This window comes from Antedon bifida, chromosome 3 (assembly GCF_963402885.1).
Source record: "Antedon bifida chromosome 3, ecAntBifi1.1, whole genome shotgun sequence".
Taxonomy (NCBI): Eukaryota; Metazoa; Echinodermata; class Crinoidea; order Comatulida; family Antedonidae; genus Antedon; species Antedon bifida.
Genome location: NC_136228.1, coordinates 26,772,754 through 26,800,672, shown reverse-complemented (window position 1 = coordinate 26,800,672; position 27,919 = coordinate 26,772,754). Strand labels below are relative to the sequence as shown.

Below are 27,919 nucleotides of genomic sequence, written 5' to 3'. Positions count from 1 at the left end.
AATTAAACTAATAACTTTTTCCACCTTGGTGGAAAATGGTGGAATATAATTACTTTGTATTGGTTAGTACTGTTTAAACAGATTATTTTATTTTAGAGGCGTGCGTTATGCTCGATGTCCATACCAAAGCTGTCAATCAAATTGGTAAGCATTGTGCCAGTGCTTTAGTAAGTGTTGAGCATAGCGGTTTGAGATACACTGGTACATTAGTTCCGTGATAGTCGATAGCAAATATGGCAAGGCTTGTTGGGCTTCTTATTTTCCTGTTATCAATTATTTATGTCGGTAAGTAGTAGCCTCAAATTGGTTATCTACAAATTCAATGTGAAGAATATTTAGATACTTTATTTTCTCGATAGTTTCGCAAACATGGTATTATGCGAGTACGGAGGCATTGATGACTAAAGGCAGCAATAGAAGATCTCTTTGTTGTGTTTTTGGGGGCGGGGTGGTTTATTTACTTTTTGTTTCACGTCAGGAGAGCTGCCAACCATTTTAACATTTAATAATTGCATATATTCTATTAATTTATTTTGTAAGAAAGTCAATTTCATTTAAAAATACATACAAACATTGGTATTACCATCAGACAGTCTGAAATCAAATGATTACATATTTTATCATATTGTATTACTCGAATTATTGAATTATATTACACCATACAAATAAATAAATTACGTACGTCTGGGCTTATGAAGGAAAATTATTGTTACATAATTTAGTATAATTTTGAGTTCTGTTATGTGTTTATTCATTGGTCAATATGTGGTTGTAATAACTATCGTACATTGATTTGATCAGATTGTTAATAGCCTACAGACATTAATAATTTTCTGAAGAAAATGACCACATTCATCAATTGTCCTATGTCGGTTTATTTTAAAGACATGTTTGTCATTTCTATATATTAGTTAGCAAAGAAACCGCTCCAAATGAATCTAATAACCGTATTTATTTATGAGATATTGTATACAGTATCATGTATACATTACGGTAGTTCGTGTGATTCGTACGTAACTAGGAAGTAACCTATGTGTACATCATTCTACATTGTACGTACTCTTAGGTATAAATCTAATAATACGGCATTTAAAATATTACTAATACTATTTTTATTTCTAATTTGAAATAAAAAAATAGGCTTAAATTTTAAAAATACCTTGGTTTAATGTATTATTAAATTATCGGTTACGTTGAATGGCATTATAAAACGAACTTTTTATTGTAATTCATATTATAAGTAATAATAATAAATAATTGTATCTTACTTTTCAATTTTTAATGATATTGCTTGAACATCGCAATAAAAAAAATACGGAATATACTGGAGCACATTTTTTCTCTGGCTTTTCTCTTGAAACTTTGTATTCTTAGGCTAAAGATGTATTGTCCCCCTAAAAAACAATTCTTAATTTTTTTTTAATATGTCATTTTAATGTCACATAAAAGTTGGCCATTTTGATCAAACATTGTATCGAAAAAAAGAATTATTTACCTGAAAAAACTGTAATTTAAAGCAAAAAAAATTGTCAAATTGGCTGCCAACCATTTCTTTTGTCATTTGTCAACACTTTTTTTTTCTGCAGTGATTAATTTTATTAAAACTACAAAATAACCTACCTAAAGTCTGATTTAATTAATCTTTATTTTTCATGTTTTGGGGAACAATACATCTTTAAGATAAAAACGGAATGTATTTTAAATTATAGGCCTAAAACTTTTAAATATTAAATTGAAATACTTTATTGAAAGTTTGAAAAACATTCCTAATATTACAAGAAAGTTGATTGAGATTTTGCTTTATACAATATTAAACATTATCACTCTATTTTTAGTATCTCAAACAGACTTGGATCAATGTTTTTATGATGAAGAACAAGCGGATTTAACCGGCCGTCGTTGCAATAGGGACGCTGCTTGCACGGGTGAAAGTGATAAATCAGACTGCAAGGGAAATCGACGATGCAGATGTGATGATATATGTGGTTACATTTGCATCAAAGTGTGTAAGTAAAGTAAACCTATCATAATCATATTCAAAATAATTATACTGATTTTAATTTGACAACCAGAACCTATCGTTCATCCGAAGTGGTTTTTTTTTCAAACATGTGGCCAATGTCCAAGATCCATGTCAGTACCATTAAATACATATAAGGCGTGTCAAAGTATCAAGAAATCAGTTTCCTGTTCTTACGTACAACACACACCAAAAAGAATACATCAGGTTTTTCTACAAATTAATATCGAATATCATTGTATCAATCATCAATCAATTATTCTTTGATAAAAGAGATATATTCATGTTTGTGAATGAATTTTTCGCTGTACTAATTTTACATTTCAGTTTTGATACTATTCACATGTACACAGTACACACATCGGTGTACCAGACGACATTCATGAGCAAAAACAAATTAAAATAAAATAATGTACATAATAAAATAACATTTTCTGCGAAGAGAAGGGGGAAATTCCTCTTTACTTTAGTAATATTGCCGTCTTTCTTTTGGAAGTTAAATTTAATTTATTGGTTTTATAGAGCGCGTTCCAAATATTTAGTCCGTGAATGAATATGGATCTATGACTTATTGCAAGTCTGGAGAATGGTATGCATATTTTCGTTGAATTTCTAAGAGGTTTTTGGCGTTCACTTTTTTTTACTTTGATCAAGAATTTTAAACACAAGGGATTGGGTAATAGTCAAAAAAGATATTAAAATGAAACATATTGCTTATTTAAAATAAAACATTGTGAGTAGGTTAAATTGTTTAAATGAGAACGTGATTTAGTATCTCTCTTTGAGTATTATTATTCTAACTATTAATTTGTGTAAATTATGTAGTTTTTCATTATGTGTTGGATATTCATTGAAGATGCGGCAAATGAAGGGCTTAATATAAATAAATTAAATATAAATTTATTAATATGTGTACAGGAAATGTTTTAAACTTGCAGATGATACCAATGGCCTTAGAAATCTTACATATATACTTTATATGGGGTTTCCAGCTTATTTTCGTTCACAACATGCCTAAGACAGTATTATGTTCCTATCTTTGTAGGTTTGTACCATTAATTGTTATGGGAATATTTTGTCTCGGTATAACAATTATTTTAATTCTTTTATTCAATATTTCCTCCTGAGGCTCCTCACAAGGCTTTGTGTTTTGAAAATAACATAATATTTTGGAGAGTTTAAGATTCACTGTTTGGGTCAAGTTTGTGATATCTGTATTTGAATAATAGGCAGTGGTATCATCAGCGTAGGAGATTACCTAAGTTACATTACTGACATTACATCATCTATATATAATAAAAACTCATAAACACAGTAGATAAAGGTGGTATAAATATGGTGAATTTTAATATCTTAGTTGACTCCCTGAAGTTGAGTTAGGTTAAGAGACTCTTAAATCCTAACCCAAGTATTTGGAAATGTATTCCAAATTACTATATGCATCCAGTTGATTATACTGTGAATTGTAGTAAATTAAATACTGAAGCGCATACTAAATTTTAAAATATGCCAGTATTTTATATAAATGTTGAAAGCAGCTTAAAAGTTAAACAATATTGTATTTTATTTAGAGCCGCAAAATTTACAAGAAATTAAGTCCCAACACTTATGGAAAAACAAATTTATAATATCAATTGAGGGAAAATCTCTATATTTCAACACCTGGTTTAATTCTGGATACAAAACAGTAAATGATTTAGTTGTTCATAACAAATTCGTTGAATTTAGGTTCAACGATTTGACCCAAATAGGAGTGTTTTCCGATCGTGGTATACACTGTCTAATGAAAAATACCTGCAAACAATAATACGAGGATGCTTCGCATTTTCCTATCTCCTCCTATGATAATTGTTTTTAATAGCTGAAAACCGATTGAACAGCTCGAGTACAGCCAGGCCGATTTTCTTTAAAAAATACTATTTTGATAGATTTAATGTACGTTTATACAAATGTATTGATTTGCGATGAATAGAACATTCCAATCTCTCAGTCTGTCAGGTCGGTTTAACACAAGTAGGTACATTTATGAGCCCTTGGAAAATAAACTTGCAATACTTTGACAATACTGCAATAACTATTTTTGGTCGTCATTTGTATCGAACATTTCTTACTGTGAATGTGCGTACTGTTAGCTGTAAAATATATACAAATAAACTTTATTACTGTGATTGTGGATAGGCTCTACTTTTAGATATATAAACACAAAATATACAAATAAACTTTATTACTGAAAGTTGCTTTTTAACGTTTGTATTAATTAATTATTACAAAAAATATAAACGTCGTAGTGGTGTATCGTTACATGTACTTTACTATTTCAATCGACTATGACAATGACAGTTTTAACAAAGTATTACATCGCAAATGTTTTACTATATTTAGTGGTATATTATTTATAGGCCTATAAAACATGAAAACAATATTATTTCGTTACTGAGTGGATAAAGAATATATTTAAAAATTGGTCCTCTTTGTACCTATCCTCTTTCCCATCCCTCAACCCTAATGGTACATACAAAACACAAATTGGGTTTCTTTAAATTAGTCCAAAATGTTGACTCATCATCGTGTCTATTTATTCGTTTCTGTAAACGACAATGTATTATAGTCCTGCGGTACGTACATTTGAAATCGTCAGTTTTGTTACGCTGAAATTACTGTGTATTCGAGAACCATCTGTGGGCAGCCTAAGCCACTTTCATCAATTAGGTGTGTACCTCCAACCAGTGAATATACTATGTAACTAAAAAAACATGTTTTAACAATAATCACAAATATGCACGTGTCACTTGCATGTGACAAGAAAAGATGGAGAACATGACCTTTGTTTTTTATTTAATAATACAAGAGAATATACATATTATATGCCTTATTATTGAACTTGTATATATTTCAATAATTTGTACAGCAAACTGAAATAAAAGTGGGACGAGCCCATAAAAGACAAAACAAATCTATATATAATAATAATAATGTGGGACCTAAAATTAACCCATGTGGTACATTTGATTTCTGATAGAAATGATTTATTATCCTGTATGCATACACATTGTTTTCTACCTTTCAAGTAATCTGTGAAATATTTAAGACAAGTACCTCTAATACCGTAATGTTTAATAGTTTTATCAATATGGAATGATTTATTATGTCAAATGATTTTGATAGATCCATAAAACACCGGCAACAATTGTATTGGATTCGAAGGATGACATAATATCTTTAATTAGTTCAAGCGCGGCATGCGAGGTGTGGAGTGTTTAGCACGACACCCATATCGGTGGGGGTTTAACATTTTTAATTTGGAGTAGAGTTTATTATGCATTGAATTTTCAAATATTTTTTTTAATCTCTGATATCGGGCGCTAATTTGCAATTTCATCAATGATTCCTTAGTTTTTAGATTTATAACATAATTTATTGTATGCCATGTTTTTTTATGTCTCCGTGGCATTTCGATATTCTATACGTTATATATAAATTTCCTTTTGTAAGATGTTACGGTATTTTTTAATTTTTTCTTTGTACTCGGGTTTTTGCGATTTTTTATATAGTTTTACTAAATTTTAATAGTCCATTTTTCATAGTCAATTTTGTACTAAAGCTTGTTATGGAACGTGCCATAGGCAATATTTGGATCTTTACTTAGAGTAACATTTGTCCAGTCTATAAATACAATTTGAATTGATTATTTTAAAAATAAGTTCCGCCATGTTGATTAAAAAAGAATCTTGATTTAGTACAGTATCAGTCATGTTATATTCCATAATATCGTTAGAGGCCTCTGCTCGGACTTTCGGTAACTTCAGGGTTGCTTGAAACTTGTATCGAATATTGCTAGCAAGTAGACTGGTGCCATCTTGAATGAGTAGATAATATCACCATTTCTAAGAAAATTGCTGTTATCACAAAAAGTCACGTTGTGTGCTTTATTTCTGCATTTACCATCTCAAAAGTTCAGTTCCCCTACTCGGTAGACCCAGTTGATGGCACAACTTTTTATCATACTGCAGAGGGATTTTGTACACTCTTCTGCGCTCATGGATGTTTTTAAAAGAATTTGTGAGTTCATGTATCACGATGCAGTCCTGATTTTTCTGACGGTTCTCTAACGCGTCGCTGATGTCTGATAATACGCTGGTGATGGTATCATAGTTGTGTTTGCAAGCTGCCAAATCATAATACTTGAATGTATTGGTTTGCTTCCCCTCTCTGAGCAAAATGGTTCTGACATACATCCAGTCTCGATATTTATCTTCAGTCCTTTTCGTCTCTCGCTTCAAACATTGAATCCAGTAATCTCTGCAGATTTTAATCTGACCTGACAATGAGTGCCATGTTGTCAACATAGCGAAGATAATTGATGTTATGTCCACTTACAACACACACCGGTAGATCTTCAATTTCCCGGATAATACTTTTACTATAGTGATTGAATAGGTGGTCTGGATAGGATGCACATCCCTATTTTACCACTCGTATTTCAGTGATGAGTGGTCCCGGTATAGTTTTCTAATATTCTATTTTCCATCTAATTCAAGTTGCTGAAAGCATGGATGTTTAGAAACTATTAACAAAAAATAACAGAAAACGTTAAGTGATATAAATAATTATATAAATAAATAAAAAATAAAAATATAAAATATATAAATATTTTCCATATACTTTTTGGAATAAAATTATTTGCATGAATCATTTAAATTGCGTGTATTATGACTATCTAGTTACTTTCATAAATGATTTTGAGAGTTTATTTATATTCGTACTTGTACATAAACAAAGCAGATTAATTATTGATATTAAATATATTTAAATTTAAAGAAAGTGGTTTGGTGTGGGCTAGATAAGTTGATTTAGAACAAATACGAAGCGTTTTTGTCTGTAATTTAAACAGATAGTCCAACCTATAAGTTTCCGTAGTAGTCCATGGACATTGAAGATGTTTGTTTTCTTTTTTATTAAAAGATTATCAATTTTGCTTTTTACATTACTATTCCCTCGGACGTGTCTTCTGTCACTTGCGAAATATAAAACTAACAATAGTTTAAACAATTCCCTATTAGGCCTAAGTGTTTCAACAAGTGTATTAATATTTTTATGGGATAAAAAATATTTGCATCATCAGCAAATAATATATAAATTTATAACTCAGAAGAGTTTGGGATATCATTTATATCTTACTTTAACAGATCAGTTATAGTGTTAGATAAAAAATAAATGATAAATTCTGAATACAAATGCCCAGCGTAGATGCTATGGATTCTGAGTTGTGTTATAGTGTTCTTACGGTTGTTCAGAGGCTATTTTGCTAACATAATACTAATAAATCCCCTTGGACCAGATGGCATATTTAGGAAAATACTATAGTTATTCTTGTTTGTTTATTATGATTTACATATTTGTCAAAGACAACACACATAGTATACATTTAGACTGATGGTGATATTCAATTCAATTTCACGACAAATGCTCCACGGAGGGTTACAACACGTAATGCGTAGTTATTAGAGTACATCCATCGATTTTACACGAAAAAACCTGCCGGTGTTTTCCTATTGAGGCTATGACTGCTTACAATCTAACACACATTTTGTTCAAAATAAGTATTTTTTCTTACAGTTCAAGATGACTTCTGCGACGTGGACGATTTGCCTCCGTTAACGATAGGCCTTTCGTACGACCTTAGTGTGGACCCTGTTCGTTTCGATACAACGGCAACATATATTTGTGACTTAGGATATCAACTATCGGATGAATTACTGGCCGTACGTAGGTGCCGCGGTGATAGTCGATGGAGTGGTGAAACACCAACATGTTTGACAGAAAGTAAGTACCATATAGCCACAAAGTAATAATGAAACGTAATATGTTATTATCACATATTTAATCGTCGTGGCTAGGAGTAATATGGTCCGTATATTTTGCTGCTGCTGCAGGTACAAAAAAAAATCCCTCTAGGCAATGGTGAGAAAAAGATGATGATGAGTGAAAGAAAATATAAGAGAAATAAAAAATAGCAAAGCAAAAAGTACTGGAATTACTACTAATTAATCTATCGCCTAATTGACATTTATTAAATATTTGTTTGTTTGTTGTATTAATACATCTAGTTACATGCCCTACTCCACCAAAGGTCGATAATACATTAGACAACCACGACAGACAAATATATGCTCTAGAGGAAAGGCTGAAATATTCTTGCGATTATGGTTATTATCAGCTCGGCAATGGATATATATACTGCAAGGAGGTCGCAAGTAATCCAGGAACGGCTACATGGACTGACCTTGATGAAAGCTTCTCTTGTCCACGTAAGCCCTTTTATTTTTGCACAATAACGTCAACAATTTGTAAGTTATCGTTGTGAATATTTGGGCGTTAATAATGATAATAGGTATGGAGTTAAAGCCCATGCCTATTGATCAATATTAAACTTTAAACATGATTCAGACCTGAATCACAATTGAATATCCTTTTTAACCCTGTCATAGGTTGCAACTTTCTGATTGCTATTGTTGTAATTGTCGTTTATTGTTTGGTCAAGTCACGCTTTACCATGATTGAAAATTCATTTTATTCGCTATTATTTTAATTCTACCTAACAGCTAGAAGTTGTGGATCACCAGGATCAATCAGAAATGGATATAAAGTTGGTAATATTTATACTTTTGCTGCAGAGGTTTTGTTTTACTGTAATAAAGGTTACAGATTATCAGGAAGAAATTATCGTATATGTCAGGCAGATGGGGAATGGAGTGGACTAACTCCGACCTGTTCACGTAAGTAATAATCTAAAATAATAAATTATTGTGTTATTTTTTCAATTCTTCACTCAAAATAAATTATATAGATAATTACTATATTTTTATTATTGTTAAATTTCTTTTACGATTGTTTTTATGATCTTGTCTAGCCAGGCAGCGTTTGGTTTTTTCTAGTCTAACAATTTAGTCAAATAAAGTAAAGTAAAGTAATAAAATAGATAAGATTGTAAAGGTCAACGCAATCTGAACTCCAAGGTTTAAGTTTAGCCAATGGCATGATGCCAATAAGATATGCCATTATTACATCATTTGTTTCTATCATTAGGCCTATATATTCAATATTATAATCAATATTAATGAGAAGAAAGTTTTTTATTCGGATTTTCTATGAAAATTAGATACAAATGATTAAATGATAACGATTCTAAAATAATTGATTATCTATAGCGACGGCTTTTATATATATTTATTTTATATATTGTTAGCTGTGACATGCCCTGCAGTTGATGATCCTGAGAATGGAGAAGCTTTTGGAACGGATTATTCCTATGGAAAACGAGTTCAGCTGACTTGTGATGAAGGATTTGTTATTCCTGGTGCCAATTTAAATTCTGGATATATAACATGTCAAGAAAACGGTCGCTGGGATTTACCAGTACAATGTGAAGGTATGTGTTTATGTTTGGATAGAAAATAATTATTTTCAAACGCAATTAATCCTTTTGACAGCTGATTCTTGTACGGTACCATGTCTAACAACCAAGCAACTGACTTGCAGGAAACTCTTTTGTCGCTATGACCTAGACATGATACTGTACTGCGTAATAATGAGAATAAAGGGTTAAATCAGAGACAATCCTTATTCTGTTTCCATAAACGTCAATAACGTCATTGTATATAAGTAAGTATTCGTAAAACAATCTGAATTTATCTCATAATTAGAGAGATACATATATATTAAACTTGGTTGTCCTGGATATATTGAAGAATAATCTCACCAGACTTTTTTTTTTGTATAGCATCTTTTTTGTATGTCTTGTGTCGTGAATGAATTGTCAACTGTGTATTAGCGCAAGGATTAATTCACTATTAGCAATTTAATAATGTACATAATCACAGTAGTACAATTTTTAAAGACATTAGGTTACAAGTATAATACATTTAAACATCTCATAGATAATATTTTGAACTTGGATTTGTTAATTTCTTTTAGCTGTCAATTGTGGAGATCCAGGGATTCCAGATAATGGCGGACGTGATAATGACGACTTCACCTACAAAGGCTTTATTATCTTTCACTGTGACCCTGGTTTTAACCTTAAAGGGGAACTATCCATATTCTGTAAAGACAATAACGAGTGGTCTGCCGATATTCCACAGTGTCTTAGTATGTATCATCACATGATCATTATACCCATACTTTCTGTTAATTATATTTATAAAACACATAGAAATTCTTTAGCATGTCACCAATAATAAAGGAACAGTTAAACCAACGAATACGGTAAACGTCATATATTTACAATACAACCTGATGATAATAAATAAATTGTTCATCTACAGACTTACAAATTCATAACTTTAAATAATGATATGATATTTTGATTTAATTTCAGCTGAGTGCATTTTGCCAAATGTGCCGCAAAATTTGGAGGTGCCATCACATTATATTCCAGGGGAAAGTGTGGACCCAGGCACTACTTACCGAATCAATTGTAAAGATGGCTACACTTTGAATTCGGATACAAGTACATGGGAATGCATAGGCATGGTAATGTCATTTGATCCTGTTTGTACTGAAAGTAGGTCGTTTATGTATATATTTATATATATATGTTACCTTTAACATTTTGTTTAACCATCAACATTTTAACGAATGAAATAATCTCTTCTAACACCTAAAATAAACTCGAATCCACTGCTTCCTTATTAAATCAATGCTAAAGGTTTGGCTAGGTCTTCGAATTCACAGTAAATATGGTTTTCGAAAGCCCAACAGTCACAGTTTTTCGTGCCCCAACATTTGCAAAATATTTACAAGCTAAGCGTTTAATAGCACCGTTCAACATAGTAGGCGTAGTACTATTTGAATTTTCTGGTCATAATACCTACCGAATGTATACGTAATTAGCCAACCCAATGAAATATAAATACATTACAATGCATAGAAAAGTCAGATGTCAACTTGCTATTGATTGAACCTTTCGTAAGCAGCAACTGTACTATTAAAATGAACATTAGATTTTGCTTGTTTCGTGTTTAGAGCCATGTCCTATGCCAAGCAATATACGTAATGGAAACATAGTGTTTTCGAGCAATCCCAGAGACGGTTTGTACGACCCATCCACAGTTGCACGTTACAATTGTAATGAAGGCTACCGACTGAGTTCAAGTGGTACGGTAACTCGCAGATGCACCTTAGGAAAGTTTGGTGGTACGGCGCCAACATGTTCGGAAAGTAAGATGTAATTCAATTATATTATTTATTTTTCTTTTGCTTTACCATAAAAAAATTTTTTTTTATGCCTTATAACTGTAATGTTTATTATTTAGATTCTGCGTATGTAGGAAAGTTGTACAATAATAAAGTTAGTTAGTTTAAATGAAGCTCAACATTAATCGCAAAGAACATTGAGAAATAACGAAGAATACCGTATTTGCATTTATAGTCAGGTGGCTTAACAACAAATTTTGAGGAAATCGTGACACGGTGGACAAAAGCGCCAAATTTGGCATGGAGCTTCGTTGGGACCTACCAATTGATTTTTGCCTAGGAGCCACTCTGGTCATCATTTATTTTTCAAGATGGTGGCCAAAATCCAAAATGGCCGCCAATAAATTGGAAAATCACATTTTCATTTGTTGCAGAAGTCACATATAGGCAAATGAACTATCAACACATAAGTATTCATGTTCATTGAAACATATTTTAGACATGTTGCATGACATGGGTCATTCGTTGTTAAGATGGTGGCCAAAATCCAACATGGCTGCCAGTAGCTTAAACTGGAATATCATTCTGGTTGCAGAAATCGCATAGGTATTAAACGAAGTAGGAAAACATGGAGTAATCATGGTCATTGAAACATATTTTAGACATGGTACATAGTTATAACCAGTTCAGTTTCTGAAACCACATAAAATGTGGTATTTTTGGGAAAATTAAGATTGAGGGCGCTGTTCAAAAGTAAAAAGTACACTTTTTTACCTGTAACTAATTAAGTTTTTGTCAGAATATTTTTTAAATGGTCTTATTTAATAGATAATTACATTTTCTCTATATTAAAGAAAACAAACTTTACATTAAATATCCATAGTTCAGATAAATTTACGTTAATTGCCTAAAATCAGCAAATATAACACATTTTAATACATAACAAATACTATTGGATGTTAAAAAATTACAAATTTAGTTATCATAAATAGGATTCTTTTACATTTTCATAGAAACTGTTTTATTATAAAACATATAAATATATATTTTTCTAACAATTTCTCATAAAAAAACTTTTACGACCACTAGTTTTCGAGATATAGAAATGTGTACTACCAGTACAGGTCAAAGGTCAATAACAAGAATCTGGGTCAGTTTCTTGGAAAAGTTTGTATTAGACTGAATAGAAACATCCATCTTCTGATTAATTTCAGACCTATTTAAAGTTTGTCCAACTGTTAGTTACCAAGTTATATGACATGTAGGTCAAAGGTCAAAAATACCAAAAATCATACTTCCGGCCATTTTGTGACAAATTTTTCTATTAGGATGAATATTAATATGCATCTTCCTAATAATTTGACACTAAAATTATTTAATTTAATGTAAGCGTTGCGGAGATATGGTTATTTTGTTTTCAGTTGGAATAAAATCTTCAAATTGAGGTCAAAGGTCAAAGAAAAACTTTAGAAATTTGATAACATGGGTTTTTATAACTAGCACGGTTTATCAATTTATAAAATGCAATGCTTGCACTTTCCTTCTGATTTGCAGACTAAAATACATTAGGAATGGACTATTTGTGACTTTGTATACGATTATATGTATTTCAATTTCAATGGCTACCATTTTTTATTTTTGGGCGCCATCTTGGAACTCACTTTATATAATATTTCCTGAATCGGTTTTACTGACCTCAGAAATTCTTGATTCAGTACATTATTTGTCTATTTGTAACTTTTACAGCCAGATATATATGATATACCAATTTACTGGCAGCCATTTTGGATTTTGGCCGCCATCTTGGAAAATCGGAAGCTGATCGGGTGGCTCCTAGGCAAAAATCAATTAGTACGTCTAAAAGAAGCCTCATGCCAAATTTGGTGCTTTTGTCCACCGTGTAACGTTTTAGTCGCTAAGCCACCTGACTATTATATCTTTATTACTAGTACAATAACAGTAGAAATATCTTATTCTCGATCTGGAAATACGTTTTTATATTGACTAGGATTCACACTTGCATACAATATACATATATGCATTACGCAACATTTCCTTAAAAATAATTCGCACACAGCATCATACTGCAATCATTACAACGAATCAACATGTATGCATCGGTAAGCGGCCATTGATGCTCGGTTCCGCATGGCAGTGGTGACTATTATGCGTATAATAAAAAGTGGTAATGTTCAACTTTTTGTTCATTCACAGTAACATGTGATATACCATATGTGGCCAACAGCGAAAAAGATACACCGTTCCCTATCTTGACGTACGGACAGACAGTAACGTTCACGTGTCACAATGGTTATACCTCAAATGATGTCTTAACGTTGATGTGTCAGAATGAAGATCTCAATGCTCCTGAATGTGTAGAAGGTAAATTGCTGAAGGTTCATATTTTAAACATGATAATAACTACTAACCGTATAGGAACTGAATTGATTGTTTTCCTATTTCTTATTATCCAAAAAAATATGATCGAAAATAATGAATGTACGGTTATAATAATCATAAGCATATATAGAGTAAACTTGTATTGCATTTGGAATTTAATAAAAATATTTTATATTAAAAATTATTTTATTTATTTATCTTGTAAAGCGCCTTGCCCACCACTGTCCGGCGAAGATCATTTAAACATCGAGTACAGTAAGTTTCCTAGAAATGGTGTGTATGAAGTAAATACCAAGGCAACATTTACCTGTGATGATATCCATTTCGAACCCAGTAAAACTTCCGTGACTTGCAGACGTGGGCAATTTCCTCGAGTCACGTGTGAAAGACTTCGTAAGTTTATTCATTCATTGTGATTGTAAAATATCTTTTCTTTCTACTTTCTGTTTCCGTTGTTGTTTTGTTTTTACCGATAATTCAGTGACCATCAGATAGACGTAATATCTAAAAGATGTGCACCTAAATCTTTTAGACTTACTTTAGAGCCGCTCAGCGTAATTTATGCGCATTTGCATTACATTATATTGTATTAAAGCATTTATATATCATCTTACACTCATCAATAATGTAATTATTATTATTAGCAACTTGCCCCATTGTGGAAATCGAACACGCGACAGTAACGTACACGTTGAATGATGAGAATTATCAACCTTCTGAAGGAGTTATCAGAAGAGATGTGGAAAGGAGTGTTAAGTGTAACAATCCACATATTATTAGCGGAACTCCAAAGAGTGATTGTTTGGCTACTGGTAGCTGGAGCTATGACGCACCTAGATGTGAAAAACGTAAGTTTATATTAATATCATTTTAATTTTAATTATACAATATTTTTAAATATTAATACAATATGCCTATTTTTCTTTTAATATTTGTTCTGCCTCATGTCACCGCTGTGTCGGTTTTGTTTTTCTTTTGCATATTTATACTGATTAAAATAAAAAAATAAAAAAATTGTATTAATATTTGTTTCAAAATTATGATTGTTGTTATTATAAGCCCATCGGTACATATTAACTATTTACGATTACAATTTATTTATTGTATTATTATTCATTATATTGATAGCATGATTTTCAGAGTATAAATCCATATCAACATATATTATATTTTTATATCACAATTGTTTAGCAAGCTGTAATATTGCACAGCCACCAAAATACGGCTCTTACGAATCTGGTACTTATATCGGTAGTAGCATCCGCCACCCAAACACTATCCAGTTCAATTGTGATTCTTCACATCCAAGAAATGTGGGAGATGATGTTCTACAATGTGACAGTATAGTATTGCAAGTGCCGCAATGTATAACAGGTAAATCCACGAAAAGTTAATGGATACTTTCATGTTATTATTTTATTATGTCACTACCAGAGTAATGGCTGCAATTTAGAATTCATGAATCAAGAAAACAAATCCAAACATGGAGAAAAATGTTTAAAACATTTAAAAATAGAAATGAAACCTGTAGATCACAAAGTTCACGAATATGAATGGCTGCAATTTAGAATTCCTAAATCATGAAAACAAATCCGAACATGTAGAAAAATATATATATATAAATGAAACCTGTAGATCACAAAAAGTTCACGAAAGAAATAAAAGTATGATGCTAGCTTCATAAATAAGACCAACCCATCTGCGACTATGCTCAAACGATGTTCTGCATGTAGTGAAGTGTGTGCCGAATATTATACAAATAATCAATGTTTATGATTGTAATGGTACAAATAATGGCATGAGGTGAATGATGAAAGGTTATATTTTAACGAGGCGAAGCCGAGTTGATATATAACCTTTCATCATTCACCAAATGTCAATATTTGTACCATTTACACGAATATAAAAAAAATTCATTATTTGTTTATATAACATCTAAATAGATTCCTGTTATTAGAATCAAATAAAAGGTAGGCCTACATTTGATTCACTTTGATTAAAACAGTAACATTTGGTTTTTAATAATATATTAAATATTATATTCATATGGATGTTATAAACACAACTACTGTAGTGTTAATTATGTCAACAAACGACCAAACAATCCTAGGCCTACCAAGGCTAACACGCCTAGGCCTAGCCAAATTACTAACAGGCCTAGGCCTACTAGCTACGATGAAATGCAGCAATACCAAATACGAAACTTCGACAGGCAACTGGAACTCATCTAGGCTAATTATAATTTTCTTTTTTTTTTCAGTCATAAATTCAATCTTTCACGTTTCACGACGAAAGTACAACATAGGCGGCGCTGTTGTATTTCAAAAGCAACAGTATAAAAAAATATTTTCCAAACGCGAAAAGATTTTGTTTTCGTACACAAAAAAAGTACTATTAAACCATCGTTTAATAGTGCGTACTATTGCACGCCATGTGACCCACAATCGTCCAATCAAATGACAGGAATTTATTTAGGTGTTATAAAATATATTCTACAGTGTTTACATTTATTTCTATTAACTCTAAGATTGGTTGCACAGCGGCTATTTATCAAAGATGAATAAGGGATGTATAATATTTACATATAACATTATATATTTTATAACACCTATAATATGATTACCTGCTGCTGTTCTGTTGAATATCTTAATTATTAACATTATTATTGATCTATGATTTGGTTTTGGGGATATACATTTTCAATTACACTCAAGTTACTCAAGTATTTGTTTTGTAAAGTTGTACTCCTGATTCAATAGTTCCTAAAAGCTGTAATGAACTGTTTTATTAAATGAAGTTAACCTGTTTTATTTCAGAGGCCGTCTATAATTCAGATCGATATTGCACATTGCACAGAAACCCAGGAAATGGATGGTTTAGTTATTCAGATAGTTTGAATATAGACAGTAAGATTCGTCTAGGTTGCTTTGGTTCAAACTATATGGCAACACTTCGTGGTTTTGAGCGCACATGCAAACTAAATACACGTACTGGTAACTACCAATGGCTGCCTGAATTCTCGGAACTCCCTGATTGTATTTTAGATACAGAATGTAAGTTTGGATGTATTATTTCAAGAAATAACAAAATAATAACTACGTCTATAAATGTACTAATGCCTAACTATTTATTCTATGTTCCTTCCGTCGCTTACCATCTTGATTAGGGTAGTGTGGTCAACACCACTAGGTTTGTTTACTAATTTGTTCACATCTTAAGTAATCATTTTTAGTTTAGTTGTGTACAAATTGTTTATTTAAAAATAAACAATTTGTACACAACCGTCCATTGTTAAGATTTCAACTTTTGAAACGTTATGTTATTCAACAATTGTTTTATATGAAGAAATATTACCAAATTGTATATATACAATATATAATGTAAAAAATCAGATTCTTTTTTCTTCTTTTTTTGTTGTCAATGTTCTGCCTTTCCTCTTCTTGAATTCATTATTTCCATTAATATTGTGGTGTATAAGTTTAAATTTTGCCAAGTTTTTTTATTGTCTAAATAAATTTGTATAACTTTTAATTTGTTATGTTGATAACAATGTATAATTTTTATTTTATTTTGTCACTAGTTGAATGCACAACACTTGTCCGTCATGCAAATCAGGAGTTTGAAGCATCTTCTATTGATGGAGCCAACTATGCCACCAATGGTCGGTTGTATCGTATGAATGGTGCATGGATACCCAACCAAGACATCGTAGGAGAGTGGTTAAAAGTAGATCTACGTGAAACAATGAAAGTGTATGGGACACAGACACAAGGACATTACATTGACGATTATTGGGTTACGCTTTATAAAGTTGGCTACAAAAAAGATATTTCTTCAGAAGAATTTACAGTGCAAAATGAACGCGGAGAAGATGCGGTAAGTTGAAATACATTTCAAGATGTTTTCAACAGTGGAACAAAGGTTACATACCTGGAAATGTCTTGCTGCTACCGAAGATTAAATGTCCTATTTACCATAAAATACTAAAAAATATAAATATTAATTTTAACAATTTGTCTGTTTTGTTTTATTAAAGATGTTTTAAAGGCCAGGTGCGGGCAGAAAATGTCTGTTGATTATACATTCCAATAATTATCGATCTATAGTTTCCCCTATGTTTCATAACTGTTGGTACTTTATTTGTGTTACATGAGCTTGTTGAAAATAAAAATTAAAAATATATTATTTTTACACAAATGTTGTAAATAAAGAGGAATTTTAAAAAAACTAGAAAAAATAAACGTTGTTGTAAAAAATATTTTTTTTAACTAAATATAGGTATAACGTTAATTTTACGTTTCTAGTATTTGTATTCAACTTCATAGTTTTATTTTAATGCTATAGCCAAACTTATCCATCGTATATCCACCATCTTTTTTCACCTTCTAGGGAGTCGCCAGATATGTTATTACATTAGGTTAAATGACCTATTTTGCGAAATTTTGTATTTAATCAGTTTAAGTGAAATTCATGTTTTTTTGTTTTGATTTCTATTACAAATATTTGATTTATGTACAATTAACCAGATATTGTATTTAAAATTCATGCCTGTACCTGAGCTTAAATTTTCAGAGATTTGGGAAGTTTTTTAACGTCGTAAGCGCTTTAATTTTTAAAGCAATACGTACAGTAGATTACAATTGTGAAGTGTCGAGATGATGAATATTATTGCCAAATTTTGTCCTAATGTAAAGCTTTTTTCCTGAAATTGGCCGGTGGATCAGCTGAATTTGTCTCCTTTAAACAAACAAATTACAATATCCGGGAATACAGAGGTCTATAATATGGAATATTTTAGGAATTCTATTTTTTACCTCAGCCCTAACCATGGTGACATGCAGTCCTTTATATTTGCCTGGTCTAGCTGAGTGTTTGTGCCTCGGATTGGTGCCGGGATTTTAGACCGCGAGATAAAGAGTTTGCAGGACTCTGGATGAAGTGTTATTTTGTATGTATATTGGCAAAGATTCGTTCATATTCATCTATCTTTAATCGCCACCATCAATAGTTATTCAAATATCGTTCTACCTAAAGTAGCACATTACAGCAGACTAATAAATCGACCTTAAATGACGATAATTTTCAAAATAACCATTTCTTTAAATTTTCAGGTACTTGTAGGGAATGTGAATAGAAATGGTGTCTCTCAACAATTATTTCCTGAGAAGGTCTATGCACAATATGTAAAAGTATATCCATTGGAATGGTATGGAAAATTAAGTCTACGATTTGGTGTAGTAGCTTGTGAAGTTTCTGAAGAAGGTAATTTAAAAATGTTGTGGTGTCACCAGAAATATATTACACATTGCTGTACAATTGTGTCTTTATTGTATTATATTGATTTAAATGAATAAAAAAAACAATTTATCAGTTTCATATTATTCTCACCCAAGCCCAAAAAACATAATAATAAAATAATAATACCACATTTATATTGCGCCCTTTCATGAGTAATCATGCTCATAGGCGCTTTGCATTATTACCCTGGTCATTTTTGGATCAAACACGTAAACTACTACTATAATGCAGGTAGTAATCAGCGTAAAGTTTTGACTTGATCTAACCGAGTACCCATTTAATACACCTGCGTGGATAGGGTTAGGAAAATATACAGTAAGTGCATTGACTTATATATTAGGATACAATGCGGCGATAGTCCAGCGTTGGTTCAACACAATGCGCTGCACGCCCTTTGGTAAGACAGTATTATAATGCACATGTGGAAGATATACAGTATGAATATTAGAAAAGGCAAAATATATCACCATCATTACACTCTAGTGTTTTTATTATTTTTATGATTATTCAAACTAACAGAGTTATCCTGTCAAATTCCAACGGTACTGAATTCAGTTGTGTATGTTGACAGTGCCAGAACAAAAGAAAGCTTAGCAGAAAATGGTGCCACAGTCTATATAACATGTAATACAGGTTTTATTTTTCCCAACGGAAAAAGAGCTTTAACAGGGTATTGTCAAGAATCAACAATTATTTTCGATGAGGATACCAGGCATGTTTGTGGTAAATCATTTTAACGTTGTTTTTTTATTTCAATTCCTTTTATTGCATCAACTAAACAATGATGAAGTTGACATAACTATTCATACAATTAAATATATATATATATATATATATATATACAAAGAATAACAAAAACAATCAAGTTAACGCGGTGGAGGTGGCGATGGCGATGGCGATGGTGATGACGAGTTTTATTACATGTTTTTAATAAACTAAAAGAATAATAAACTTGTTGAATAAAGGTCGATTTATACTAGGACGATAACGATCCACGTACAGTAGTACATACAAAAATAAATCGAACATAGAACTATTAGATAACCAGTTATGCTGAATTTAAGTCCAATCCAATCAGATGAATTCATGATAGTAAGAGCAATAATATCATGACGACACAGCAAGAGTATTGTTATTATTGACTATGACGTTTATATTTGATTGGATTTTTAAAAAATATTATTTTCTTTAAAGACAACATATATCGTTATCATTTAGTTCAACAGTAGCATCAAAACATTTCTGATTTCCCTGTTCTCTCTAAGCAAATGTATATCTATTTATCGTCGTTCATTATCGTCCGTAAAATAAACAGGCCTTATTAATATCGGACTCACAATATTTATTTGATACAGAACCAGACCCTGAAATTGAGAGAAATAAAGAACAGCAGGACTGCTTAAAGCCAACGATAAGTGCAAATACCGTAATCAATATCAACAATAGGTACGATTTAGATCCCGCAACTTCGTCAGACACAACTTTTCCGTCGGGTACGAATCTAATAACTCGTTGTCGTGATGTTGGTAAATTTAGACTTGATAATGCAAACGTACGAACTTGCGAGAATGGACAATGGACAGGATGGCTTGTAACTTGTAGTAAGTTCTATACAGTTTTTCCTTCATTAAGATATTCATTGCGATATTTGTCTATTGGTAAATATCACTATGTAGTTATATAAATAAGCATAGGTCGTGATAAATGTAAACAAGTATTGAAACTTATTAAAGACAAATTACCTTTGGTTTAGTCAAAATAGTTTGTGCAAATTGCTTATGTTCTGGCCAAATCAATAATTTTAAGCACACTGTTAATGCGAATCTTTAATGTCCATTCATAAAACGATTAAGATTAACTGAAACAACAAAAATATCTCTCAGTAATAAGACAATAGCAAACAATAATAGTAAAGTTATACAAACTAATTAATGCATAATTCAGGCTAGATAATAACTAAATACACTTTAAACAACAGGTGAGTATGCATATAGCCAATAGCAAATTAAGGTGTGGCCCAAATGGCTCAACCACCATAACAACATAAATACAGTATAAATCCATCAATAAAGGTAATAAACTTAAAACTCACCAAAGATTGTGCTAACTATTTTGTACCAGAACATATAGGCCTACATTGCCATCTACTATAGTTGAACATAGCTATACTAATACTACTATTCTTGTTGTGAGGACACATCCACCTAGCTTTCCACTGGCTTTCCAACTACAACTGATCTCAAGGCCAAGGTCAAGCTCCAAAGTGAGCCACCTGGAATATTTATTCCTTATATAACCTAAAAAGTAGCCAAATTGGTTCCTAGACTTAATAGGGATAGCTACCAAATTGGACCTTCCAGCTTAACTTTCACTAAGTATCCAATGAGCAACAGAAATATTGTTCAACACAATAATGGAGATTTCTATTATAAATGTAGGCTACGTAAGGGCAAAATTCGGTAAATCGCGCCTCACTTCTAGAATGTTTACTCGATGGTATATATTATACTGATTTTAAACACCTGATGTAACCCTATTTACTAATTAAATTTAGTTAGACAATTAGTTATTTACAATTAAAATGAATTTAGTTTATTCGTTTCTGTAAACGACAATGTATTGTCCTGCGGTACGTACATTAGAAATCGCCATTTTGTTTACGCTGAAATTACTGTGTATTCGAGAACCCTCCTTGGGCACGACTTAGGATGTACTGTATCTGTATAAAATAAAGAGAACTAAACTTTTCTGTAGCAGAAGTTTGGTAAGGTATGATTGGAGATTCATACCCTGGTATTAGTTAACCATATCGAAAAAGAAGCTTGGTTTCTAAGCAGGCTTTCCTTTTTTTGTTTCAGCTGATGCAGAAAATAAGCTTCTGTTTTATAAACCAGATAGTTCATCGTATTCCTCGATGCGTCGGAAAGTTGCCCCTGATAGTACGTACGTCATGATTGCTTCACCTAACACAGGAATAAAAGTACAGTGTCATGTAAGTGATACTGCAGTAATTGGTTTTGAACCCTTCTCTGGTCAAAATGAATTGGAGGAACATACTTATTGGACATCAACAAAGGTATATTATGAAATCGAAGAGACTCGACATTCCGGAGTGTACACATGTAGAGATGATTCAAATATCAACCTTCCAACACAGAGGGTAGAAGTTCATATAGTTGCTCGTAAGTAAAACAAAATAATTTGTATTGGATCTTTCCAGATTCTACCAAAAATTAATCATTTTACGTCTTCAAACTTTTCAAACCTGCGATTTTTGCAGCACTGTTGCGTCGTCGGTTCCCACTTGTGATTACGCAATACATCACTTTGGGTCAATACGTCACTGCGTTGCGTTCTAGTGGAAACCACGCTTTAGTTATTTCAACTTACCTTCGAGTTGCATTAACAGTGTACTAACTTGTTGATGGGACAAGTAGTAGTATACGAATAAAGAGTGTTTATGATGGACAAATAATTGCATGAGGTGAATGACGAAAGCCAAATAAAAATATATCTTCTTCAGCGAAATAATCAAATTAGTACAAGAATTAATATAAAAAATGTTAATTCCGATCGAGTGACATTCTGAACGGTTATTATTGATATGCCAATGTCAAGCAAAATATAGGCAACACGATTGGATATCCAATCGCGGATATCCAATCGCGGACCATTGTATTGACGTTAATAATATATATCTATTGCACACTATGTGACCCACAATTGTCCAATCAAATGACAAGGATCTATTTATGTGTGTTGGCTTAACTTCCTGAATTGTGATATATTGAAACAAAAAACTCATCCTATCCAATTGAATTGGGTCATCAGTAAGAAGTGCTTTCAAAGGCCAGTATAATGGCTTTCAACGATTTCATCAAACTGTATGTGACAACAAAAAGTGTTATGCCCAGACATGATGATGTCATCACTAGCCATATTTGTTCACATTACACTTTTTTTGTCAAACTCGTTTGATAGTGTAGACAGAGCTTAAGTGGCGGTCACGCAATAAATACAATACCATTATTACTTCCTAAAGCAAATTTGTATTGTTTTTTTAGCTTTTTACTGCTCAACTCCAGTAATAAATAATGGAAGAGGTATTGACGTAATTGAAGGGTCTCAGCCACCATATCTAATGAATACAGAACTGTCTTTCTCCTGTGACCTGACTTTCAAATTGGTTGGAGAACGGTATTTAAAATGTCTTCCTAGTGGAGAATGGGATTACGATTTTCCATATTGTGTTTGTAAGTATACAATAACTACAATGTGTCAGCTATAATTATCGCCACTGACGTATTCTACACCATAAATCATTCAGCACGTGTATAAATCTTAATAATCTAAATAATATTATGGTATTTATAAGGCGCTCTTCCAAAAAGACCAGAGCGCCGTACATCAGATTTATCATTTAATGATAAATCTTAAAATAACTACTAAAACTAAAATAACTACCGTCCGTAACTTACGATAAAAATAAAAATTTCACATTAAACCGATAAATAGATTATTAATTTTTTTTTTAAATTACGGAACCAGATGAGTTATGTGCGTTTGAAATATGTGTATAAATTACCGTCAAGCTAAAACTTTAACTGAAAGTTATCTTATCCATTATCACCCTCTAAACTTGTCTAAATCAAATTGTTGATATTTTCTAAAACGGTCTACTATTTCTGGCTTATTCTCAAAAGATGAAACTCATTCGGCTTAAATTATTTAATTTTTAGCTACAATATGTAATACACCACCAACTCAAATTACCAACGGAATAGTAGTAGGATCTGGAACGTCTGAGAATACTGACATTGGTATCTATTGCAATAAGGATTTTCATATACCATATACTAAGGATGACAGACAGATCAGTGTTTGCATAGAGGGTAAATGGGTTCCAGCAATACCTAGAGGATGCATCAAACGTAGGTGACGTTTCATTTTAGTTAACAGCACATTAGTATAATTATATTACCATTTTTTCAATAGTTTCTCTGAATACACACGCTAAATTGTATCAAAATTAATTATCAGATATTGTTATCAATTACATGGCTTTTATTTTTACCTAAATAAATGTTGTTGTAAATGTAATTTTTTCTTAGTGTAGGCCATAATTTCTTCCCATCACCTTTGTTTAGGCAGGTGTAGTCACATGGATTTATGCGCATTCATCGACGTAATTTTTCGATATTAAAAAAACCCTCTCAAACTTCCTTCAGTAATCACTGGGTTTTACTAAAAATAAAACAGTGCATGCGCAAATTCGTGATGTCACTCGATACTTTCGGTCGGTTCCAATCTCAGTCAGTTGTATCAGTCTATATCAATGTTATTATACAGATGTGAAGAACGGATGAAAACATAATTGTAATCTAATTATATTTATTGTTCTGTTGTTGATCTGTAAACAATTGTCATAATATTGAATAGAAATTGTATTCATTGTCAAACTATTTAATGGCCGATTAAGTAACAAGTAGATTATTTGTGAAATGTTTATGAAATTTGAAGACATTTACCAAAACATTATTCACTGCAAGGCATTAGTATAGCCATCTAGCTGCATAATAATTAACTGGTTTTAATTCATCAGTCAGCCTTTCGCAAAAAGTTGATATATTGTTCTTTTTTTTGTAGCAACCGTATGTGATGATCTACCAACATCTATCGAAAATGGTTACGTTTTAAAAGATGATACTGATGGAGTTACTGTAACAATTTTCTGCAGGAACGAAGCAGTTATAGAAGGCACTCAAGATTCAGAAATGACTATCAACTGCATTGAGGGAAATTGGGACAAACAATTTCCATCATCATGTATTTGTATGTATCATTTGATTAACCAAAATCATCATCAAAAATAACAAAACAAAGTCACAAAGTTATTAACTTCAAAAACAATATTACGAATTTTATTAATTATCTTTTTTCATACTAATGTATACAAATAGCACATGAGACTTTACACGTGACTTTATTATTTTTTTATTTTAATGTTGTTAGTTGAAACGCCACAATGTTCAGTACCCCCAGTTACAATGTGGAACGGTATTGTAAGAAAAGACGGTGATGCAGTAACATTAATTTGTGATCAGGGTTTCTATATACCTGGTACTTCTCTAACTCAACGCACAGTGACGTGTGTAAACGGACAGTGGAATTATGTATTTCCTAAGACTTGTACCGGTAAGTTGCCACTCTTTATTTTATCCTATCTGTCTATTTCCAATTAATATGGATATTAATTTAACCCAGACTGGATTTGAAAACGCGTCAATCCCATTAAGTAGAAAGACTAATCACAATAACTCGAGCACCTGCCGATAAAAAAAACACAATATAAGAAACATTTAAATGAAAAGCTCTATTTTTCATATTAAAAACAAGTGAAAGAAAAAGTAGATATACAGTAATAATATGCTTAATAATGATTATAATAATAATAATTATCTTTTTGTCCTAGCTGACGGAGAGATCGAAAATGAAACATGTGAGTATTCAAATAATTTATGCCAGTTTCACTCTTCAAAAATGCATTTGCTCTGTTCATTGTTTGTAATTTTAAATCGAAATTTATTGACGTGATATTTTGTATTCGTGAAAAAAAGACTCCATCTCTGTGTTTTTATATCACATTTATTGCAAACAAAATTCATACTATTGCCAACAATAAGTTATTAGTCAAGTAAAATCATAATCTCTCAGTTAATTTAACATTTTTTTTAAATTGTATTCAGTGATCTACTGTATGAATGTACTAATAAATGTTCTTCTCTGCCCATCTTTCAATACATAATTTGCCCAAAAAGACAGTGTTGCGTTTATTTTGTTCGTACAAATATACTAATTAAATATATGTTTCAACTTAATAATATGTTAATATTAATTTGTTTTACTAAAATAACAGAATATATATTGGCTATGGAACTATAAAATTCTATGAAGTAAATAACCATCCTTTTCTCTTTGTTTTTATTCTGTCATAGGCATACCATTTTTTATAATTTACTTTCAGCATTTTCATTTTCATCATCGGATGACACTACTTCCAGTGAAGTATCGTCATTGCTGTCATCACCTTCAATAGCTTTTTGCAGTAAAGATGTGTGTAACATAGAAGGTGTAAATGCCTTTTGTAAAAAAGTTGGAAAGAGTGAGTAGTCCTATACAATTATACAATACTATTAAGTAGCCATTTTTAGATTTTCATATAAATATAGTAATGTTTACGTAGTTTTTCTAACATTGTTTTTTTTTTATCATATGTTTACATACATGATTTTGTTGTACGCATTTCTCTATCCATTATCATTATTTACCATAATTTTCTCTTATACTTTATACATATCATCTTTTAATACATTTCCAAAACCTGCTAGTTCTTATTCATATTTTCTATATATATTCTTTTCTTTATACATACATTTTCATTTAACACAATTTATATTTAATAATCTTTTTATAAACTTAGACTTGTTTTTTTCTCTTTTTAACAATTTTATTACACATCAAGCACAGATCTAAACCGCCCGGTGATATACCGAAATGTAATTAATTAATTTTAATCAATAAAGATGAGGAAATCCAGACTCGAACCCGGAACCTTCTGCTTGATATGCAGATGTTCTAACCATTAGACCACTGGTGCTTTCATGGTATTGTTCAAACATATATAATATACAAACATAAACATCTTACAAAAACACACATATAAAATGCAAATTTGTCTGCCTGCTTTACTTTACCATTATATATTCATTTATTATCTCACTCAGTACTCACAGCATTGATATTTTTCTTTACACATATAATGCAAATCTACAAAACACAACAGACACAGAAACATTAATTTTAAACGGCCCTTTGTATAATTATACATTGACCTAAAAATTAGATACTTAGGTCCTTTGTATTTGTAGTCCCACATATATCATACATAATTTTCATACTTTTTTTTATTTCTTAACATTTTTTTTCTCTAATGTGGCTATTACCCATTTTCATTTATCAATTTTTTTTGTAATAATAATTAATAAAAACTACAGTTTTACCAACCAAATGTTCTATTTACAAACATCTTTTCTTATCCTTCATCATTGTTTTTTTTATATTATCATCTATAAAAAGCTCTAATTATCCATTTTATTAAATACCGCCACGTTCTTGAGGCGTATACATTAATGGTTTTTTAAACAACAATTTTTTTTCTCCTCAATATTTTGCGTCATAATTGGCAATTGTATATTCGACCCGCTTAATTAGTTGGGTAAGTTATGAATCAAATGAGGCGACAAGAAGTATTAGCATAAAGACCCATCTTTATACTTTTGATCTCAACAATATAACGTTTTTCATATTGCGTTGAGATCAGAAGTTTTTAAACTTGTTTCTACGACAAAGAAATACTTTATTTCCTGCTTATTCGGAACTAAAATAGTTCAGTGGTAACCTAGACCACCTGAGTTAAATTACTTACTTACGTTCCTTCTTTGAAATTCTCTTTATTTTTTAGTTTTCCCAGTAAATGGAAGAATCATAGACGCTACACCTGTTAACGAACAAGCTCTAAATGTTACTATAGAAATTATGGAGTGGTTGAAAACAAAAGACGAGATTAGAGACCCACAGTTTGTTACCTTAACGATAGAAGACGCAAAAATCGGAGATTGCTACTGCCCTGCTGGACAGTTTAAGACTGATTTGCGAATTTATATTCGATATAATGCAGGTTTAAAATTGGTTACAAAATCCTACATAGATGCTGATACATCATCTGAATTACCAACATGCTAAATAATAACTTACTACATATAATGTCTAGGGTTGCTGTTACATTTACCTTATTGACTGATATACTGTCCTACTACTACATATTAAATAAATCGTCCTCGAAAACTAATTAATAATTTTAAAAAATTGGTTGACTAGACTAGACTAAACTAGAATATACTAATGATTTGACATATTGTTTCTATTAAATAATTTCAAGTAAAATAA

General features: G+C 31.3%; 1 protein-coding gene and 1 long non-coding RNA gene across 3 annotated transcripts; one reads left to right on the top strand and one right to left on the bottom strand.

The window, feature by feature from the left end:
* Positions 1 to 177: 177 nt before the first annotated feature.
* On the top strand, positions 178 to 27,919 carry LOC144836852 (sushi, von Willebrand factor type A, EGF and pentraxin domain-containing protein 1-like). 2 transcript variants are annotated; one of them, XM_078691734.1, is made up of 27 exons: positions 178 to 285; positions 1,836 to 2,006; positions 7,637 to 7,843; positions 8,128 to 8,328; positions 8,623 to 8,796; positions 9,267 to 9,449; positions 9,995 to 10,168; positions 10,398 to 10,583; positions 11,045 to 11,239; positions 13,430 to 13,597; positions 13,823 to 14,008; positions 14,260 to 14,463; positions 14,807 to 14,989; positions 16,432 to 16,668; positions 17,196 to 17,491; positions 18,727 to 18,877; positions 19,433 to 19,636; positions 20,269 to 20,514; positions 21,772 to 22,095; positions 22,978 to 23,166; positions 23,653 to 23,844; positions 24,560 to 24,745; positions 24,926 to 25,108; positions 25,386 to 25,412; positions 25,938 to 26,075; positions 27,435 to 27,755; positions 27,787 to 27,919. In XM_078691734.1, exons 1-26 carry the CDS (start codon positions 234 to 236, stop codon positions 27,713 to 27,715), a joined length of 4,938 nt encoding a protein of 1,645 aa, XP_078547860.1. In that variant the 5' UTR covers positions 178 to 233; the 3' UTR covers positions 27,716 to 27,755; positions 27,787 to 27,919. The 2 variants fall into 2 exon arrangements, with proteins under 2 accessions (XP_078547860.1, XP_078547859.1); XM_078691733.1 differs by having other exon boundaries at positions 27,435 to 27,919.
* Positions 17,208 to 21,138, bottom strand: LOC144836948 (uncharacterized). The gene is made up of 4 exons (XR_013611416.1): positions 21,006 to 21,138; positions 20,656 to 20,771; positions 17,546 to 17,598; positions 17,208 to 17,347 (listed from the first exon to the last, which is right to left on the bottom strand). It is a non-coding gene; the product is annotated as an uncharacterized LOC144836948 (long non-coding RNA).

What these genes read in the sequence shown, in the direction of transcription:
- LOC144836852 (XM_078691734.1), top strand. Translation starts at nt 234, where the DNA reads ATGGCAAGGCTTGTTGGGCTTCTTATTTTCCTGTTATCAATTATTTAT. An exon ending in TTTACCAGTACAATGTGAAG is followed by an intron (nt 9,450 to 9,994) that starts GTATGTGTTTAT and finishes AATTTCTTTTAG; the next exon opens with CTGTCAATTGTGGAGATCCA. An exon ending in ATTTCCATCATCATGTATTT is followed by an intron (nt 24,746 to 24,925) that starts GTATGTATCATT and finishes TAATGTTGTTAG; the next exon opens with TTGAAACGCCACAATGTTCA.